Here is a 22513-nt window from a genome sequence, read left to right as displayed (position 1 = left end):
CTAACGGTGGGCTCCTCCTCGTAGGAGAAGGATTCACTGACTAGTGTTCGAGACTTCTGCTGGTAAGTGACATCCTGCTCGTCATCGGAATCCTCATCAGAATACGAAGAAATCCGCCTCCTTTTTGCATGGCGTAACTCCCTCTTCAGTTTTTCAACTTATAGTTGCAAATCCCGGTTCTTCTCTGCATGGGACACGTGACTTTGCCATGTGACTGGCTTTGGCCAGTATGCACAGTGTGTGCACTGCCCTCACGATCTTGTCTCCTTTCTAAGTTAAGAAAAGGGTCAATGTGTTGGGATGCCTAGATTCTGCTTGCTGTTGACCTTGTTCTGCCATCACCAACTGTTGTTTTCACCCCTGCACAAGCTCTTCCACAGACGGCGCCAATTGTAGGGTCAATTTTTGTACCAAGTCCAAAAGGTATGGATTATGAGCCAATGAACCCAAACAATGAATTTAAGAGCGTGGGTGAAAGAACTGGCTGGATGTGAATTAAACAGGAGTTAGTTATGGTATTTAGGGTAAACTTAACATGAAATCATGCTTGAACAAATGCAAACGTGAAAGTCCAAAGAGGCATTTTATTGAATGAAAGTTGGTTACAACTCTTAGAGCTACAGTAAAGTTATTTTCTCTTCTCTCTCTTTTTTGTTAGTCCCCCCTTATCAGAGGCTCTCCCCCTTATATAGCACCCTCTCCTTATCTTCATGTCCACTTGTTCATCATCTAAACATCCATTTGAGTGCATGTCCCATCATGTATCTTCTTTAGCCTTGTGTGAGTGGCGGTAGCTAAGATTGTACTTTCAGGGGTCTTCTCACATTAATGCGGCCAAAAAGTAGCTGATGCATTTAATGTGGTGGTTGAAGTTTGTCTTCTAGATATTTCTCGTTCCTATCATCTCCATGCGCGCTGAGGTTCATCCTTATCATTAGAATTGTCAGAGGATTACTTGAACTTCCCAGACATCTGTTTGACCAAGCTTCTTTGAATCCGAGGATAATGGACTCTTCGGACAATTGAAGATCTCCTCGGACTGTGCCCCTCTTCATCTCCAGGTATGTTTCTTTCACATGGGCTTCTCCTTAAATCGTTCCTCTCTTCAGACATACATAGTCTTCAAATAGGGCCTTGGGCCCAATATATTAGGTTGGGCTTTTCACCCCCACATGTGTATTAGGGAAAATTTGTGACACTTTCTACCTAATAGCTATTGATTTTTAGCATAGAAAAAGACGATGTGAAGGAAAAAAAAAATTGATTACCTTTTGTATCTATCCAAAAAGTGGATAAAGTAGTAGAGGAAAATGTTGTATATATATATATATATATCTAAAATTTGCTAAAGTAATACGTAGAAGAAAATTGATAAAAAATTAAAGATAGTATTTCTATGTAAAAAAAATATATAAATTTTTTTGACACTTCAACATTTAAACAAAAATAATAAAGGGAAAAATTATGACATGCACTTCAACATTACTGATTTTAGGATTGAACAATATAAAAGGTTTCATATTTATCTCAAAATTGGAGTTTAAGTTGAAATTTTTAGAGAGATAGAGTTTCACTCCTTGTTAAATTTGGATTAAACAAAATAATTTTGTTTAAAAAAAATGATGAGTTTGAGTTTGAGTTCAAGTTGGACTTGTTAAAGAGATAGAGTTTCACAACTTGTTAAGTTTAGACTAAACAAAAATAATTTTATTTAAATAAAATAATAATATTATTTAAATATTGTCCTGACGTGGAAAATTGTGAAAGTTTCAAGAGACTTAGGTTATATATATATATATATATATAATATGATCATATTGTTTTTGTCTTCCTTCCAACAAAAAAAAAAAAAAAAAAAAAAAAAAAAAAAAAACTTAAAAAGTAAAAGTTATATAATATATAAATTCTTAATTTCATACAAATATACAATCTAAAGTCATTAATGATTTCATCACCAAAAAATAAAAAATAAAAAAATAAAAACACTAGATGCCGTGGACCACATCAAATTGTTATCCTCCTCTAGTGCACATGTTGTATGTAAAATAATAATAAAGTTCAATTGTTTAGAAGGATTACTAAATAAAAAAAGCTTTAAGAATAAAACATAACATATAAGGTTAAAAAAAAATGTAAATATTGTACATGAATTATACCTCAATCTACTCAACCCTAATAGTAGATCAGTAGTGGAAATATTGATAGTTGAGAATTGCATCTCAAGTTGGTACATTATTTCGTCAGTATTTTCATTTACAATACAAAATTTTAATATAACTTAAATATATGAAGGTGAGTTAATAAAGTATAAATTTTTATAACAATATCTATTCTATTAATGAATTAAAACCCTTTTAAATCCATATATATAACGTCAAGTGCACAATAGAGCAGGGACGGAGTTATGTATTGACCAAGGGGGGCTCTAGCCTCCCCTAGCCTCATGAGATTTCCCTTAGTACTAGTGGTATCAACGAGTGTCTTTGCCACAACTGACTTGAGTTTTTGGCAGTGTTTGAGTGGCTTTGCAACAACTGACTTGATTAGTAATAGAAAATTAAAAAATAAAAGTGATTGTTAGACCAAAAGAGTGATTGTCTTTCACCCAAAAATAAAAATAGTGAAGTGGTGGGCCGCAGACCTCTCTTCTTTTTCTTTTTTTGGTCTTATTGTCTTGGTTTTAATTAATAAGTGGTTTTAGAACCATAAATTATTTCACAATTTTTTATCACAATTTCTAAAAAAAAAGTGTTACAACTTTGATATAGCAAATTATGAGTGGTTGTTTATCCCTTACACATGGACTAATAATTTTCTTTACTACTTATACATTGCTACATCATAATTATGGCAAAAAAATTGTGTAATACTTACTTTTTCCTAATTTATTAGCTTGAGGTCTATTTTTTCTTTGTCAGTTTCTGATTTGGGTCTGCATTGAACACTACGAGACTATTTAATATCTTGTTTAGCTTTGTCAGTTCGTGTTGATTTTTTTTTTTCCTATTTTCTTTTATTTAGCAAATATAAGTAGTTTTTATAGTTAAAAATAGGATTTATAATAAAATTGAAGATGATTTTTAGACAAATTACTATAACATTTTGTAATGATTTTTGACATTTAAAAGAATGCCAAGTTCTCTTTTAATAAATAATTATATTGCGATGTATTTAAAAATAGTTATTTTGTGTCTTTTTTGTTGTTGGCATTTTGTTAGCACCAAATGAATGTTAATTTAGATTTTTATGAGAATTTTTATTTTTTATTTATTTATTTTTACTTTGCCCCACTTTGATTGAACTTTTGGCTCCGTCCCTACAATAGAGCTTCCATATTCTCAAGCAGGGGTGGAACTACTCATTGTTTAGAACATGTTAATGTTAAAACAAGAGCGTAAGTTGTTTTTCACCCTAAGACCATTTTTGAGTAATGGGAAATTGATTTCAAAAGGCTAAAAGACACAAAGAGCAATTGGAAAAGAGATTAGTAATTTTTGAATGTTAGAATTATGGTTAAGTGATTAAATTTATTATTTCCTAACAGCTTAATTAGGCTATTAGGACAATCAACCATTTACCATAATATTAGAGTAGGAAGTTTTGAATTCGATTCTCATTTCCATTCAACCTCTCATTTAAAATATTTAAAAATCTCACATGTTAGGCCTCACTTATTAGTGTAGAGTTTGGTCTCACATGTGAAAAAAAATGTTAAAATTATGATTAAATGACTAAATTCCTGAATTTCTATAAGATTAATTTTTTGGAATAATTATTAATTTATCATTGGAAAGTATATTCAAACTCGTCGGTATTAAGTATTAAGGGAGGAACTCTTATCTTTTTATTCATATATACCTGTCAATATTAACTATTAAGGGAGGAAATCTTTTTTTTTTTTAAATACTTTTTGTAATTTTCTCTCTCTTTATATTTCTAAATTTCTATTTTGGGGAAAAAATGGCGTTGTTTGTAGGTGGGTAAAAAACTTAAAAGTGAATTTGTGGGCTGCATGTCGGTGTAAAGTTTATTTTGGGTGAATTAAAAGCAAATTTGTAATGAAGCATGACAGAAAAATAGAATATTGTTAGTCAATAAGTTAGGTAGTGGTGTGAACCGTTGTAAGCGCACGGAAAAATTAATTCATCGTCCCCATGCTAGCCCATAATAATGGTATGCTTACGATGTGGCGCCCACAATCTGATAGAAAGGTTAATCCATGATTGCCACATTAGTCATCTCCCTCAGCAGCTCAAGATTTACTAGTGTCTCTCATGAAATTGGGAAGTTATGACTCACCGCGGTCTCCCTACACCCCAACAGGGCCTCGGACCTAGTAGGTAAGGTACTACTATAGTTACATCCAGGTAGGATTGCCACATTGGTCGTCCCCTCTACCCTTTTTTTTTTTTTTTTTTTTTTTCATAAAAAAAGAAAGGTTAAGCCATGATTTGTTTTTTGAGACAACAAGCTTTAATAGAAAGGTGTACTGTAAGCTTGATTTGTATTGTATTGCTTGATATCATTTACGTGTAAATGTAATGACAGACGGCTTGTAAAAATGGTTATAATTGAACGCTTGTAATTTGATCTTGCCATTGATGGTTCCAAGAATTTTTTTTTTTAAGGAGGTCAATAGTGTTGTAATTTTTGGGTGTTAAAAGTGGTGTAATTTTTTGCTAATGAAGAAGAAATGTGCAGGGAAAAACAATTTCTTTCTGCAACCAATGGCAAAGTAAACCAGAGTTCAGAGAGAATGTTTATTTATTTATTTATTTTTGAAAACAAAGCAGGAATTTTCAGAGTAGAGCTATTGGCACAATACTTTCATAACAAAATTTAGGTGGCAAGTTATTAAAGATATGTAAAAAGTGATGTTATTTGTGGGTCAAAATAAAAACCAATTAAAACTTGCCACTTAACTTTATATGTAAAATTATTGTGAAAGTAGCACTAAGATGATCATATTCAAGCTTATTTCAATTGGGATTAAACAAAATTTAGAGTTAGGGTGCTCAAAATTTTATTTTAGGGGTCAAAAAATTAAAAATTAAAAATTATATATATAATTTTTGTTTTTTGGCAAGGTCAGGGGGTTCTAGCTAAATCAGCCGGCAATAAGTAGGAATTAGATGGCTAGATAACTGTAATAAATAGTGGCGATTTGGGTTGGTAACACTTGAAGAAGGCAATACGGACTTGTTGCACTCAAAAGCAAATCCTGCATTCAGCAAATTTATCAAATTACGCCTATCTTAATAGGATATAAATCCAGAATTTGTAACCTGCAAATACCAGAATTATTTTCCGTTGTTAAATTTGCAATATCTTCAAACGAAGGAATTATTAAATTCCATTCCCCAAATTTCGATTCCAAATTCTCTAGCCAAACACATGATTATTATTCGCGCTTTCCTTCTTAGATTTGATTCTAGTTTCTTTTGTAGGTTTAAAAGTGCATCAATAACTGCCAATATTGAGTTTTGAGCTTGAATCTCTAATTAAATCCCAGTGTAACATGACTAATTTTTCAAAAACTTATACATGACCATACAAAAAAAAAAAAAAAGAAATGCTAAATTAATACAAATTTTACCTCAAAGAGCTTAAATATATACGAATGATTGAATTATTTTTTCGTGATGGATGACATGTCAATTTATAAAATATATATCATCAAATTTGTAATAAATATCCAAAATATCACTCCAAAAAAAATTCCCAAAATTTTGTAAAAAAGAAAAACCCACATTTTACTCAACTAACCCAAAAACTCCAACATAAGCTAATGTAAAATTATGAAAAAATTCTATATTTGCTACAATAACCTTGTAAATATACATAGTTACTGTAATTTTGTATTTCATTATTTAATATTTTTTTTCTTTCACCTCTTGGTCTAATCAAACAGTGGTGGGACTAAGATTTCAGTTTAAGGGGGACAAGATTAAAAATAAAGCTAATCTGAAAAATATTAGTCAATATAATAATAAAATAAATAATAATTGTAAACTAATGTAACTGCAAAAAAAAATCTAATATAAATGTAAATTGTAATATTTTGTCAATCTAAAAGTGTTAAGAGCACAAAATAGTATATAAGTTTACTTTCCTTGATTGCTTTCAAAAATATAAAATTGAACATTTTTTTTTTACTCTTATAAGTATTTAAAATTTGAGTTTATAACAAAAATCTAAAGTTTGGAGCATAAAATAAAATAAAATAAAATAAAATAAACAAGAGATTGAAGAGAAAAAAAAAAAAATAGTGATGGTTTTAGTGTCTTACAAGAGCATTAAGTATTTCATTATAATTTTTATTTTTATTTTATTTTTTGTAAAATATGGGACCCATTAATTAAAATGGCATGAGACATAAAAAAATTTTTAAATAATTCTAGAGTTACAAACAAAAATTTACAAAATATTTTCATTTGTAGGAGCTTTTTGCTCCCTTTTGTACCATGCTAGCTTCATTCCTTTTTTATATTTCCAGTAATTATACGCTCAATTTTAGTTGTTTTTATTTAGAATTGAAGAGTGTTGCTTTGTAATTATTTATGTTAGGAGGGGCATATCTTCTCAAGGCATAGGTTAAGCATACAAGGAAACTTTTCTGGAGCAGTCAAGGGAGGCAGTCGCCCCCTCTTGCCCTCTGGCTCCGCCATTGTTATCAGATTCTCTCTTTTTATACGAAGATAAAAATAAAAAATAATTATTTAAATAAAATAGAATGTATAATAAATAATTTGATATAAAGAGTTTTAAATTGATTCTGTAAATGACAAAAATAAATTATTATGTTAAAATAAATAGAGTAGCCTTCCAAACGGTAGGTGACCCATAAAGGGTTGCAATTAAGGAAACCGCAGTGTTGTCCCATTCCTTGTAAATATGCCAACCTTGTTTTGTCCTGATGGTACGGTGGAATTGAATATCAGCAATGATTAGCCGATGTGCCAGCAAGCAAGGAAGCACTTATTGTATAAAAGAAGTAATGGAATTTTCACAATTGAGAAAAAGAAATGGGACTTTTAACTGGCGTAAATTCCATTCAATTTAAAAGAAAAAGAAATAAGACTTTTTTTTTTTTTTTTTTTTTTTTATGTGGTAAGTTCCATTCAATATAATAATACAAAAATGTGGCCATGGTCCTGCCTGTGTTTCACGTGAAAATGCAAACATGGCCCTCACCTTTTCGAGTCCAAATCTTCTGTTTCACTTTTCTACTCCACTTTGTACTCCACCAATAAATACTTGCTACGTGTTCACCTAATTAATTAAATACTATCATTATTGACTTATTAATACTACAGTTATTAATTAATAGAAGTATTTAATTAATTAGGTGAACACATGACAAGTATTTATTGGTGGAGTATAGAGTGGAGTAAGGAAAGTGAGACAGAAGATTTGGACTCCACAATGCCAACCCTTTTTTTTGGTGAGAATCTCACTCTGTCAACCTAATGTCACAGTTCTCTGGTGCATAATATTAATCAGTCCACATTAATACATTCATATATTTCACAAACCTGTAATTATTTTTTTTTTTTGGTTTTTGAAGACTACAGTTGACTTACAAACCTTTCCATATGTAGCATGGTTGTTGGCATATACATGTGATTTTCTGCCGGGAGCAGCTTGTGTCCAGTGGAAGTTTCCACTGGACACATTAGATGATGGACACGTGTCTGAATCCGGACGAGTCCAGTGAAAATTTCTACTGGACAGAAGCCGGGTCCTTTTCTGCCAGTTTTAGGAATTTTTTTTAAGGTGTTCCTCAACAAGCATAAATTACGCAATTTAATAAAAAAAATTTATATATTGATAACAACAACAATAATAACAATAAAAAAAACACACAAATACATAAAGTTTTATAACATAAAGCTTGTAGAGTCCAGTTGTGATTGTTGTTAGTGTTGCTGAACAGGGATGGAAGGCAATGGTTGGGAAGAGTAAGTGAGTTTCTTATTTCCTTTTAACCTTTCGGTTTGATTTAGTTTTAGTTTAAATTGTTTAATGACTTGTGAATCCATGAGGCACTGAAGCAGTGAGGATTTTTTTTTTTTTTTAAATATTTGTTGAATTAAAAACGTAATCGTGTTGGTGTTGGAGTAGTGATAGTCTTAGTCTGAGATGAGATTGATCTTGTACTAGGCTTTTCTATTGGCATTTGGTTCGGGCCTTTTTGGTGGTTATATTATAATTTTTTCTAGATTTTCGTTCAAGTATTTTTTTTNTATTTCCTTTTAACCTTTCGGTTTGATTTAGTTTTAGTTTAAATTGTTTAATGACTTGTGAATCCATGAGGCTGAAGCAGTGAGGATTTTTTTTTTTTTTTAAATATTTGTTGAATTAAAAACGTAATCGTGTTGGTGTTGGAGTAGTGATAGTCTTAGTCTGAGATGAGATTGATCTTGTACTAGGCTTTTCTATTGGCATTTGGTTCGGGCCTTTTTGGTGGTTATATTATAATTTTTTTCTAGATTTTCGTTCAAGTATTTTTTTTTTTTCATGGTTTTATAAACCAGTACGGTGGAAAAACCGAAAAAGGACTGGATATTGGTTTTTAGTCGGACCGAGATCCGACTGATGGTCAAACTGGTGAAGTCATAAATAATATAATTAATAAAATTTTAAATATATAAATAAAAATATAATAAGCTTATTACTAATAATATGATAGTAAAATGTAAAAACATAATATTTAGTGACACTTTTCGTGTAAATTTAATCAAATTTCCTTAGAATGGACAATCATATGTTTAATTATAATCATAAAAATAAAAAGTTTATTTTATATATATATATAATGTATTAATTGATGTTATATAAAAATTAAGTAACTTTTTAAGTTTATTCACTTAATTAACTAAAACTACTTTTTTTTTAATCAAAATTATCGGAAAAATAAAAGTATTGGAACAATGAAAAAACTAAATTTATGTGACTTTGACCAATTAGTTGTATAATATATATTATAATGTTTTTGAGAAAAAGTAGTCATACAATGACAGTATGCCAGGTAAAGCAAAAACTAAAAGTAAAACTGTAGTATAGGTTTAAAAGAATTTAAAAACATGTGATTCTTTTGCTTGAAAAATCCTAATATATTGTTAAGTTGCTCAAATTATGGACCAAAATTTAATTTTATTGGCATAAAAAAATTCAGGATATTCCCAAAATTATTTTTAAAAATAGATAGATATAAAATTAAATTATTATGTGTATATATATATATATATATATATATTTTTTTTTTTTTCCAAGTCAGGTGGTCCTAGGACCACCCTGGCCAGAAGGTGGCCTGCCCCTGTCTGCGATTCAAGGTCAAACGCTAAAAAAACTTTGCTGGAGACAACAGAACAATATCATTGACTTAATAACCACATATATAATATTATAGTGAGAAGTTAGCAACAGTGATATACAGAGTTGAGCCTTTCTTAAACCAAAAATGGAAATGGAGAGGGAAAGGGAAGGTCAATTGTGGGAGGTAGAAGTGAAGATAGAAAAAGAGGCCGAGACAGCAGAAGCCGAAGCCGAAGCCGAAGCCGAAGTTGAGGGGGGCTTGGTAGAAAGGTGGCGTTTCCAACGTTTCAGCACCACTGCCGCCAGTAATGGTACTGGCCATGGTGTGTTCACGGAGCAATCAGTTGGAGATGAGGCTATCCTTATTGAAAGAGGTAAGGAAAAAGACCCAATGGAATACTATTTTTATCTAACATATACCAATATACCATGCATATATAGATACAGTTTTTTTTTAGGTGTTTTATCTTAATTCTTCTAATAGCACTCAAGGACATAGGGCTTTTGATTTTTTTTTTTTTTTTTTTTCTTCCTCTTCTCTCATTATCTCTTTTATTTTATTTTACCTCAAACTAGAATAGAAAATTTTTGTAAAATAAAGGAAGCAGAAGTTCAAAAAATCTATACCAACATGGCATGAGAACTTATGTGGCAATGCCATACATATCAGGTTTTTACAGTTCAAGTACTTTGCACATACTTATAACTATATATGGCTTTATATATATGTTGTATGTGCAAAAAATTATTGTCTAAATTTGTACATATCTATTTTTGAATCAAAATCAATTATATAAATAAGTTTATAAACACAACTATCAAATTCTTGTAACTATCAAAATTATTAAAAATAAAAACAGGTTTCACTAACTTATAGTCCAATTTCTAAAATTTATAAAAAAATAAAATAAAATAAAATAAAAAATAAAAAAAACACTTATAGTCTTACATTATTATGGAGTAGAAGAATTAATGAGTTTATAAGTGTTTAAATTATCTTGAAGGTTAAAATATTCTTTTTAAAGATTGTTTTGGACCAACGTCTATAAACTCTAGCCACTTTTATCCAATTTTCTTTTTAAAAGAAAAAAAGTCATAATCAATGTTGAATTGTCTTATATTTCATTATATCTCAAGTTTACTACCAATTTTTACAATTATGATTTTTGGACTATGAAATATACATATTATATAACTCAATAGTAGATACTGAAATGTTCAAAAAAAAAAAAAATCATAAATTCATATCATGTCATTATATTTTTCATATGACATAATGTTATATAGTTTAACGTACACATGTTGACAAACCTTCACAAACTTACAAAAAATTAATTTCTTAAAATCTTGTGAATGAAATATTTGTGTCAACTGTCAATAACGTTTTTATATTTTCATGTGAGGTGATGATCAATTTCTACATTGTAAGTTTTACACTTTAACATAGTTTTTTTTTTTTTTTTTTTAATTTTACATATTTGTATACATACATAAAATAAAATTAATTTGTGATTTTTACCCCCAAAATCGTTGGACTATGAAATGTCAAAATCGGCTATTAAATAAGTTACTAAACTCAAATTCTTTATACCAACATACATAAGTTTGTCTCTTTTGAAAAACAAATTGGCTTTAGCTTTTGGTGCCTCTACGTGGCCCCTAGTTGCTTTGTTTTACATGGTATGAGAAAAATGTGTGCATTATATTATCTGTGCGGTGTTCTATTATTTTGTCTCCGCGTGCTAAATGTGACTATGACCCTATGAGGAATCGCGTTATCTGACACGGGTGGTGTAAAACCTCTAATGCCTTGTCATTTTGTTAGGTACAATATCTTTACAACATTTTTAAACTCACCAACGTTTCTTCCTTCCTCCATTTTACGAGCAATTTTCATGACTGGCTGGTCTATATTTTTTTTTGTTTTTCAGAAAGATATTTTTTTGTATGTTAAATAAATATAAAGAAGTTGTTTTGGTTAGTTCAACTAATAAAGTTCATTATCGTCAAATAATAAAGTTGAATTTGAATCTTACCTATGTTAACAAAAAGAAATAAAAATTATATGTATCTTTACTTGGAAATAAAGAATATTCATTATAGAATTAAAATCGTAAGCAAAAAAGTATACATGCAATTATGCAAGTTCAAACTCTTAAGAAAGTGCAGGGTCTGTCAGTTTCTTTAAAACCTTTTCTCCTCTTTCAGTGTGCGTATGTTAAAAATACTTAGTATTTTTAACCCAAAAAAAAAAAAAAAAAGTGCAGGGTTTTATGTCTCTTGGATCAACAAGCACATCATGCATAGAAACTCTTAGGAATGATGAACATTAGTTAGGTCTTTCACTCTTTTCACGTCAAAATGGTTTCTATTCTTGATGTGCTAGTTGATTCAAGAGATAAAATCCTGCACTTTCAACCTAAATATAATTTTATAATTATTCACTTCTAAAATATGCACTTTTCTATAAAGATAAATATTCATTTGTCAAGAACTTTAAAGCCGCATTAATTTTTATATTTTTAACAAAGTTATTTAGAATTTAAATTCATTTTTTTACCCATAAATTTTTAACAAAGATATTTTCAATATTCATTCTAGTTTGCCAATTGGAACAAAAATTTTATATTTAACTCGTAAACTTATCCAACCCAAACTCACAAAAAGTCCATGATCATACAATAAAAGCTCATGAAAAGAGGCCGCAGGATTATCTTCTTCTTTTTTTTCTTTTTCTTCTTAAATTTATTTATAATCACCCACAAAGTTATCTTATTCTATATGTTTTTTTTTTTTTAATTTATTTATCTTTCTCTCTCTTCATTCATTCCTCTCTAACCGTTTCCCTCTCCCCAATTCTTTTCTATTTTCATTATTTATTGCTATCTCCTCTCTCCTTTGAGTCTTATCTCTACTCTATCCTATCCTATTCCTAATATTCTCACAATCCCAAACCCCATCCCAGCCGTCTATTCAAAAAAAAAAAAAAAAAAAAATTTCTCTTTAGTTCTTCTATTTCTTTAGGACTTTAGTTCTCTCTGGTTAAAAAAAAAAAAAAAAAAAAATTTCTCTTTAGTTCTTCTATTTCTTTAGGACTTTAGTTCTCTCTGGTAGTAGTCTGCTACTCTCTCTCTGTTACGCTCAGCTCCGAGAATGCTTCTACTTGTGCAAATATCTCTTTGAAAAATGCTTGACCGAATCTCTATTACTTTCATGCCGTGTCAATTCCGTTGAGCTTTTAAACTCATACCAGCCAAATCTGGGATTTCGTCAAAATTCACCTGAAATAACCCAAAATGGCAGAAACAGACCAAAATAGTCCGAAATTTTCTCCGAGGTGGAACAATGGGGTTTCTCATTCCAGTTTATATATCGGTATGAAAAATTCTGCTCGTTTTGGGTGAAACGAAACAAAATTCATAACATTGATCTCATCAATTAAATGCAGTGTGATTCTACTATAGGTCTCGGGTATGGGCTCATCAACCTCACGTCATATGACGGTGATGAATAATACCATATGTATCACACAAACCTTGTTGGGACTATCGCTATAACCACACCTCACGTGGTTACATCCACTATTCTAGTAAAAAGTTCGACGTTACTTAATAAAATTTCCATAGTTATTATTAAGTACTCATTCCTCTCGTAGGATAATGGATCCCACTTATTAACACTACAATGAAATCCATTATTCAATCCATTATTCATATGAGAGAATAGCGTATCTAATAATTTTTCAAATTTGAAGAAAAAAAAGAATAACAAAATATATTTTAAACATTGTACCTTAAATTTATCTCCGTTCTTTAATCCAGAATTGATCACTAATATTCTGTCTGTTATTGTTAGGTACGAAAGAAATTAATGTTGGAGTTGAAGATATTATTAGCACACCTGTTGTTAATCCTAATCCTCCAGCTTCCAAGGACTCAGTTCAGGAGCTAGATGCAAATGCTAGTACTTCTATCAACATTGAGACAACTGAACATGGAAGTGAACTGAGAGCCACCGAACTGTATTTTGAAGCACTATACAATAAGCCGGGCAAACATGCTTTCTACTGCCCAAACTGTAAAGCTTGCATCGACAAGGTCCTTCTTCAGAGTACAGAAGATGGATTGAGGTGCCCATCATGCTTCGAATTTCTCAAACCTATAGGTACCCTTTCAGACATTCTGGACTTGTTGTACAAACTTTATTGACATGTTTTTTTCATGCTAGCTGTATTATTTGATAATGATATGACAATACAACAACCATTGTCGTTTGTATTTATGGGTAATTCTTACACGTTCCTAGAGCAATGCTCCATTTTCTCACAAGAGAAGTGGACCTCATGATGGGACTTATGTGTAAAGCCCACCTCTCATGTGAGAGGAAGGAGCATTACTCCCGGAGCATTCATGTCATGATAATGATTTATAATATAGATGAAATAAGTGTAAGAAAAAGTGGATCACTCATTAAAAAATAAATAAATAAATAAATAAAAAAGACAAAAAAAAACAAAGTGGACCAACAATATATTAAAGATAAATACAGTGCATTAAATGAATTAAACCATACATAAATAGTCCGAGCTCAATTTCATAAAAATTATTTATGTTTATTTAGTAAACGAATCAAAATGAAGTTTAAATGTATGCTCAATTATTAATTAAAGAAATTGAGTTATTAACTATATTTGTCTCACTTTAACAGGAGACTGGATATTTCGAAAACTGGCAACTTCTGAACCAGGTAATACATATTCTCAAATGTTTTAACTGTTTGGTAATACATTGCTTTCATTATTTTAGTCAATTTCTATTCTTATAAAGTTCCAGCCTCAGGATTATAAGACTGATGAGTTGATAACTCATTATAAAATACAATTGATAGAAAAATTATTTTCCAATGAGATGGAACAATTTGGTCAATGGATTTTTTTTTTTTCAAAAGAAGTTGAAAACCACTCCGCTTTTAAGTGGAGGAAAATGTTTTCAACGCGGCCACCGGCCCTCCACCACCACCATCAATAGTATCTCCATTACTACAATCACCATTGCATTCTCCACCAACACACCATCATCATTACAGCCACTACCACTACACTACCTTTAACTCTGATATGCCGCTGCCGCTGCCGCTGCCACCACCACTACCATCACTTTTGTCACTATCATGTCTGCATAAAATATTAATTGTTTTTCATGTGTGTCAATCTAATAATAAAAAAAATTAGGTCATTTTTAGAGTCTTAATCAAATATTAAAAAAATAAATAAAAACAAACAAACAAATCATTTTATTAGAAGACCTTATGAAAGCGTTATTTAGCTTAACAAGTCAAGCATAAAATGGCGGTACTTGGTTTTGAAATCAAATCAAAAGTAGTGATATCTACTGACCAACTTTAGATTAAACGGCACCTTCTTCCACGATTAGAATAGGATATAGGGCAAAGTGTCTTTATGACCTATGAGGTATAAAGTGCACATGTAACTTTCCAATCAAAACAAACAAAACATAATTGATCTATGAACTCATATTTTGTATATAGTTTTAAAAATCACATAAGTTGAAATGCAATTACTTTACAAACAAGATAGTTATTAATCTTTGATAGTTTTAATATTTTATATGCATATAGGGTATAAGGATACAATATAAAAACATCAAAAGTTATTGAGTGATGTAAAATTGATAAAAATCAGACTAGTAAATTTTATGTATACCACTATTTGTCTCTTACCTCAATCTCTTAGGGTCCATTTGGATATAACTTATTTTGCTGAAAACTGAAAACATTGTAGCAAAATAATTTTTAAATGTATGAATAGTATCGTGAGACCCATTTTTAATATTTTTAAATGCATGAACAGTACATAAAAAATGCGTGAACAGTGCATAAACAATAACTTTGCCTCCCGCACAATGTAATCACGTTATTGGACAATGCCATTTACTGTTCATAAGCGCTGAAAATTTTTTTTTTTTTTTTTTTTTTTTTTTCCACAGTTTCAACAAATGTTGAAACGCAACATTGAATCCAAACACATACTTAGTCTAGTCTTTATCTTATTATTACATTTAAATGTCACGATTCTAGTAAATTGATACAGTATATCTCATTATGATTTGTTCTATTCATTAACAATGGTTTTTGACACATTATTATGCAGGAATTCACGAGGTTCCATCTAATGTAGCAAAGCCAACTGATTCTAGTAAATTGCTAAATCCCTAAATGTTTTGTTCTCATCATTAGCAATTATTTTTAGATGGTTTCTTTAACAAATTATTATGCAGGAATTCAAGAGCTTCCATCCAATGTAGCAAAGCCAACTGAATCTAGTAAATTGCTATATCCCCTCATGTTTTGTTCTCATCATTAGCAATGGTTTTCATATGGTTTATTTGACATACTATTATGCCGAAATTTACGAGATTTTATCCAATAAGGCAAAGCCCACTGATTCTAGTAAAATGCTATATACCATCATGTTTTGATCTCATCATTAGCAATAGTTTTTATATGGTTTCTTTGATACATTAATATCCAGAAATTTATAAGATTTCATCCAATAAAGCAAAGCCAATTGACTATAGTAAAATATTATATCCCATCATGTCATCCTATTTTGTTCTCATCATTAGCAATGGTTTTCATATGGTCTCTTTGACTCTGACACATTATTGTGTAGGAATTTATGATATTCCATCTGATAAAGCAAAGCCAACTAATTCTAGTAAATTTTTATATCCTATCATGTTTCGTTCCCATCATTAAATGTGGTTCTTAGATGGTTTCTTCAACACATAATTATGCAGGAAGTTATGAGACTCCATCCAATGAAACAAAACCAACTGATACTAGTAAGTTGTTATATCCTATATCTCATCACATTTTGTTCTCATAATTGGATTTGGTTTCAGATGGTTTATTTGACCCATATTTATCCAGGAATTTACGAGATTCTATCCAATGAAGCAAAACCAACTAATTTAAGTAAATTGCTAAATCTCATCATTTTTTTTTCACATTATTATTAGTAATGATTTTCAAATGGTTTCTTTAACACAATACTAACTAGGAAGTTATTATTGTATATATAGGTATATACATAAATAGGTTATAATAATAATATTTGAGTTTGGAAAAAGTTTCATAAAGTTGGTAAAGAGAAAATTCAAGTTCTGGAATTTTCTAAGTGAAAATTTGAAATTCAGTATTTTCAATCGATTGAAACTTTTGTTCGATCAATCGATCAAAATGATAAGAAAATCTATCTTGGAGTCTTTGCCTGTTTCGATCGATGCTCAATTCCTGTTCAATCAATCAAAAAGAGCATTTGATCAATCGGAAGGAATTCTCAACCGATCGAAACTCATAAAACTAAATTTTTTTTGTTACTGTTCTGAAAGTTTGAAGAGATTTCATGCCTTGTGAACGGTTTTTTGAAACATTTTGACTCTCCATATATGCCTTTTGATGAAATATAACCTTATAAGTATAAATAGAGACTTATGTTCACTTAAAAAAATAACACAAGAAATCTTATAGTTATTCTCTAGAATTGCTATTTGTATAACCCAATAACTTGGTTATATGATAGGAACAAGTTTGCTATAACCCTTTAGCAATAAGAGTGTGGGGCAAATATTGTCTAAAGATAACAATTTTGTACGTCCAAATTATCTATTTTTGTTTGTCTTTTATGTTATCCTTATTCTTCCTTTATTACTTTGTGTATTATTCCCAACAGTTACAAGATTCCATCTGATGTAACAAAGTCAATTGATTCTAGTAAATTGCTATGTTTCATCATGTTTTGTTCTCATCAATAGCAATGGTTTTTGGAAGGTTTCTTTGACACATTATTATGCAGGAATTTACAAGATTCCACTTGATGAAGCAAAACCAACTAGTTCTAGTAAATCACTATATCTCATCATGTTTTGTTCTCATCATTAGCATTGGTTTTTAAATGGTTTCTTAACCTTCTTAACACATTATTAAGTAGGAATTTACGAGATTCCACCCGATGAAACAAAACCAACTGATTCTAGTAAATCGCTATATCTCATTACGTTTTGTTATTATTAGCAATGTTTTTCAGATAATGTCTTTGACACATTATTGTGCAGAAATTTCTGAGATTCCATCATCACCGCCAGCAACGACTCCATCACAACAAGGTGTTTTAAAGTACGAAATCCTAAAAAGTTTAGTATATGGTGGTTTAATTGAATTAATCACAAGCTTAGGTGTTGTGACCTCTGCAGCTAGTGCTGATGCTACTACATGTAAGTATTTAGCATCTCTTTCTCTCTCTCTCTCTCTCTCTCTGTGAAATAGCTCAGTATATATATTAAACAATTGCAACTACTTTCTCTCTGATTTTAGGACTTTTCTAAGCTAATGATTTGGTATATACTTGGTTATATTTACTTGAGCTATTGTTAACTTAAATCTTATATATATATTCAAGTAGTGTGAATTAGTAAATTTATAAGGGAAATCCTTAGTTTCTTCTAGAAGAAAAAAATTTCTTACATTTTAGACTAAACAAATGTGTACAACATTGTACACATTTGTTTAGTCTAAAATGTAAGCTTTACATTGGCAGCACAATGTAAACCCATAATTACCCAATTTATAATTCATTGCGAGCATGGTAAAGTTCCTACTTCCAACAATGGGGACTAATGAATTTATTTCTAGTTGCATATAAGTACATCATAGCTATCTAATCAAATTCAAGCCTAAAGCTAATCTTGAGTTCTTGGTTAAGTGAGTCGTGTGATTAGTGTTAGTGATTGACAGACCACCTACAAAATGTAGTACTTAATAAACATGGATTTAACACTTTAATCCATTGAGAAATTGTACGCATGTACTTTTTAAACTAGAATAGGTCTGTTTGGATAGCACTTATTGTTGCTGAAAGTTGATAAAAACTGATTGTTGCTGAAAACACTGTAGCAAACTAATTTTTAAATGTATGAATAGTATTGTGAGACCCACTTTTAATATTAAATATTACGTGAACAGTGCGTGAACAGTGCACGCACAGTAAATTTTGTCCCCCAAAGTCAACAAGTGCGGCTTTTTTTTTTTTTTTTTTTTTTTTTTTTGGAGAAAACGCACAGCCTAAAACGCGCCGCAACTAACCATTGTATCCAAACCCATACATGATGGCTTACCTTTAAATCAACTGTACAGATTTATTCTTATGGTTGCTTTTATTTGCATAGCTTACTCCCAGTTTTTAACCTATAGATTTGTGCGTCTGTGTCATTGAATCATATACCCAAACTATCATTATTATGATATGAAGATTATTGGTAGCTTTTTTATATAATACATGGTACGGCTGGTATATCATTTTTGGTCACCAAATCGTTTTTAGCTGGTTATTAATCAATTCCTGATTGCAGTGAACATTGTAGCTTTGGCATTGGCAAACCTGATAACTGGAGTTTTTCTCATTGGTCACCATGTGAGTTTTTTTACTTCTTTATTTTTTGTCAAAACCTCTCTTTTTACCCTTTTTTTTTTAACTTCATTTAAAGTCTCACAAATGCATCAATTCATACCCAATCATCATTTCATTATTTTTATTTTATGAACTTGCTTCTCCAAGAACTCATGCCATGAAATCCCATTGAACTCTGTATCAGATAGCTATATTCTATGAAGCATATTTTGCAAATCCAACCTGTAGGAACAAAAAAAAAAGGGAGACAGATAGCATATCAATATATGCAATATCTCTTTATATATATATAATGTATGATGTATGATGTATAATTTAATTAAAGAAAGGTATATGATGTCACTAGGCCACGACTTTCAAATCAATTTACATTGATATAAATAGTCTGAAGATAAAATCAGTATAGTATTGCTGGACTGCTGAACATCACACTAGGAATCCTTAAAATCTTCTTCTTTCAAGCCAGTACACTTAACCACTGCTATACCAGTCAAGATTCATCAGTAAATAGGCACTGTATCGTAATATAGCTGCTTTGTTGCAGTCTTCCACTGCATCCAACTAGAACCCGTCCACCCTCTATGGAATTACAAATAGCAGAGGGACTAAGCTATGCTCCCTAAGTGCAATCAATTACTTATTAAATCAATCAAGTGACTATTTAAGATAAAGTCCCATCAAAATTAATTACCAATTTCAATTCTAAATTCATCATGTGAAAATATCTATTATAACTAATTGTCAGATGGATCTAATCTAAATTCATCAGGTTGCAACATTTTGCTTTGTCTTGCCATATATTGGTTAGGTATTAGCCTAAACACAACAGTTGCAGTAATGTCTTTGTCAATACATGCAGATATTTCCAAATCTTGAAGTAAATTGTAATAGAGATAATTCAATAAATTATCAAATTAAAAATCTTTAATTAGATTTTTTTATAAAGGTTGTTCAGAATGACTTAAATTTAGACGATAATTTAAACAATGTTTTGTGGTATGGAACTTGTTTCTGTTCAAATAGCCTTAACATTACTGTTCTTGAACTAATACTATAAACTTACAGCTTCAAGAATTGAAGAATGATCAATCTACAGTGGTCTTGAACGAAACAGATGAACAAGTGGATCGGTATCAAGAATTATTGGGACAGAAAAGGAATTTTGTTCTTCATGCCTCAGTCGCCATATTATCATTCCTTGTTTTTGGTTTGGTGCCTCCTGTGGTCTATGGCTTCTCATTTTATCAGAGTGACAACAGAAACCTTAAGCTCGCAGTAGTTGCAGCAGCTTCCCTTTTATGCATCACAGTACTTGCCATAGTGAAAGCTTACACCCAAAAGCCATCCAAGTGGAGCATCTATATAACAACTATACTTTACTACCTTTTTATTGGGATCGGGGCCTCCGTAGTTGCAGCAGCTTCCCTTTTATGCATCACAGTACTTGCCATAGTGAAAGCTTACACCCAAAAGCCATCCAAGTGGAGCATCTATATAACAACTATACTTTACTACCTTTTTATTGGGATCGGGGCCTCCGGCATTTCTTACTTGGCAGGTTACCTAGTCAGGAAACTCATTGAGAAACTAGGTTGGTTTGAGTCAAGTGTAGCTACCATTCAGCCCATGAGTTTTGAGAAACCTGCGTGGGAATCCTACTAATATCATGGGTTTTAAACATGAAGCTTGACTCTGTATTGATGTTGCAGGTTTGCATTCATTGTCATTAGCAGTAAACTTTTTTTTTTTTTTTTTCCACCTTTGTTATGTTTTTTTGAAATTGAAGTCCTATATTATTATCATCAGTGCTGTTAAGTATGATCTGACTCCTGAGCAACTGATGCCTATTGATGTCTTTGGATATGAAACATCGGCATTTCAGTGGTTTTGACTAATATTTTAAAGACAAATTTAATTTCTGAAGATCAAATTGTAACTTGGCACAATTAGGGGGGTCAAGTAAGCAAGTTAATTGCTTCATTAAATCTATATGTTCATTAATGTGCTTGCTCCTATTGTTTAGTTAAATTGTATATTTGGCCACATCAGCCTTTGACTTTTTGTTTCAAATTGTCCTTGTACTTTAAAATGTTTCAAATATATCTGTACTATTTATTTATTGGATGGAAAATACAAACTTAACACATGGAATTGATAAAAACTAAGTCACTTTGACAACATAGAGCCTATGACGTGGCGTAAATTCCGTTTGCCACATCAATGTTTTCTATCTATGGAATGACAATATGAACCCTTTCAAATAAATTTAAAAGAAACAAAGTTTCTCTCCAAACAAACTCTACAAACTCCTTATATATCTCTATATTGAATTTGAATTTTGAAAATCTAACTATTAAATTGCATTATCTTATTATATTCTTCATGTTTGCAAAATTTCAAGTAGACCAAAAATCAATTGCTATCTCATCAAACAAATGTTAAAATTTCAAATTTTTGTAATCTAAAATTGTGTAAAATAAATAAATTTATTGATTGAATAATAAATAATATCTAATTTGAACGAAATTTAATATGCATATTAAGAACATAAGGAACATAAAATTCAATGGTTAGATTTTCAAAATTCACAAAAAAAAAAAAAGAAAAAAAAAAAAGAGAGATATGAAAAGTTTGAAGAATTTCTCTCCCAAAGGGTGAGAAACTTTGTTCATTTAAAAGTATAGGGTTAGTGAGTTATTTTAAAGTATAAGAATGAGTTTGAAACAATTAATCACCAACTATGCAATTCAACCTTTTTGTTTTTATCATTTACTAGCCACGAACCCGCGCGTTGCGCATAATAATTATTTTTATAGTGGTTTTATTAAAAAAAATTTACAATTTAAACTAATCTAATAATGAGTAATATAGTTCGTAATTATATTTTTATTTATTATAAGAACAATCATAAATTTAATATAGGATCAATCCAAAACACCAAAAAATATAAACTAAAAAAAATTAATAAAACTTAACAATGATTAATTGAACCAATATTATGATAAAATTTTGTTTTTGATAATCTATTAAGGTTATTTTCTTTATAGAAATTATAATTTCGACTGCCCAAAACATATTATCAAATAAACAATTATTAGCAAAATATAAGAATTAAATTTCTATACATGCATTGTTATAAAATAATAATAATTAAAATAAAATTGCAAAAGTTAAAATTTGTCACCTATCCGATTATTTTTGTTTGGCTAACATTTGCTTTTCTTTCTTTTGGCTAACCTTTGCTTTTCTTTAAATAAATGGCATTATAAAGTGCTTCTAATACAACTATTAAGAGTACTTTGTCCACCACAAAGGATTAGAAAATAAACAAAAATTAGTAAAGTCTCATAGTTTAATATCTAAATTGAGTACTATAAAAAATTATGCTATGTAACAAAATAAATACCAAATTATCCAAATCATACTATGTAATAGAATAATATTATATTTTTATATGCTATATTTAATTCTTTAGAACGCAATAGGATAACATTTAACATTCAAAAGGAATAAAAATAAAAAATAAAAAAACAACAACAATTTAAAAAACAAAACTAAATCAAAATTTAAAAAACAAAACTAAATCACATTAACCCAAAATAAAGTTTTAAAGAATATAAAAAATTATCAACCTAAAGTAGAGATGCAAGAAAAATAAAAATAAAAATCCACCAAAAAATTTAGAGAGAGAGAGAGAGGGAACCATTT

At 30.1% G+C, this 22513-nt stretch overlaps 1 protein-coding gene and 1 long non-coding RNA gene across 2 annotated transcripts; both read left to right on the top strand.

Annotated features, from left to right (window-relative positions):
• The first annotated feature begins 9463 nt into the window (after positions 1 to 9463).
• LOC136070559 (membrane protein of ER body 2-like) lies at positions 9464 to 20833 on the top strand. The gene is made up of 6 exons (XM_065780649.1): positions 9464 to 9692; positions 13174 to 13482; positions 17454 to 17612; positions 18747 to 18808; positions 19871 to 20154; positions 20293 to 20833. Exons 1-6 carry the CDS (start codon positions 9464 to 9466, stop codon positions 20465 to 20467), a joined length of 1218 nt encoding a protein of 405 aa, XP_065636721.1. The 3' UTR covers positions 20468 to 20833.
• On the top strand, positions 14024 to 17347 carry LOC136070551 (uncharacterized). The gene is made up of 5 exons (XR_010631772.1): positions 14024 to 14064; positions 15488 to 15532; positions 15615 to 15659; positions 16137 to 16181; positions 17330 to 17347. It is a non-coding gene; the product is annotated as an uncharacterized LOC136070551 (long non-coding RNA).
• Positions 20834 to 22513: the final 1680 nt, after the last annotated feature.

The sequence above is a fragment of the Quercus suber genome, unplaced genomic scaffold, assembly GCF_002906115.3.
Source record: "Quercus suber isolate HL8 unplaced genomic scaffold, Cork oak 2.0 scaffold_242, whole genome shotgun sequence".
NCBI classification, from domain to species: Eukaryota; Viridiplantae; Streptophyta; class Magnoliopsida; order Fagales; family Fagaceae; genus Quercus; species Quercus suber.
This window is presented reverse-complemented; position numbering and strand designations above follow the sequence as displayed.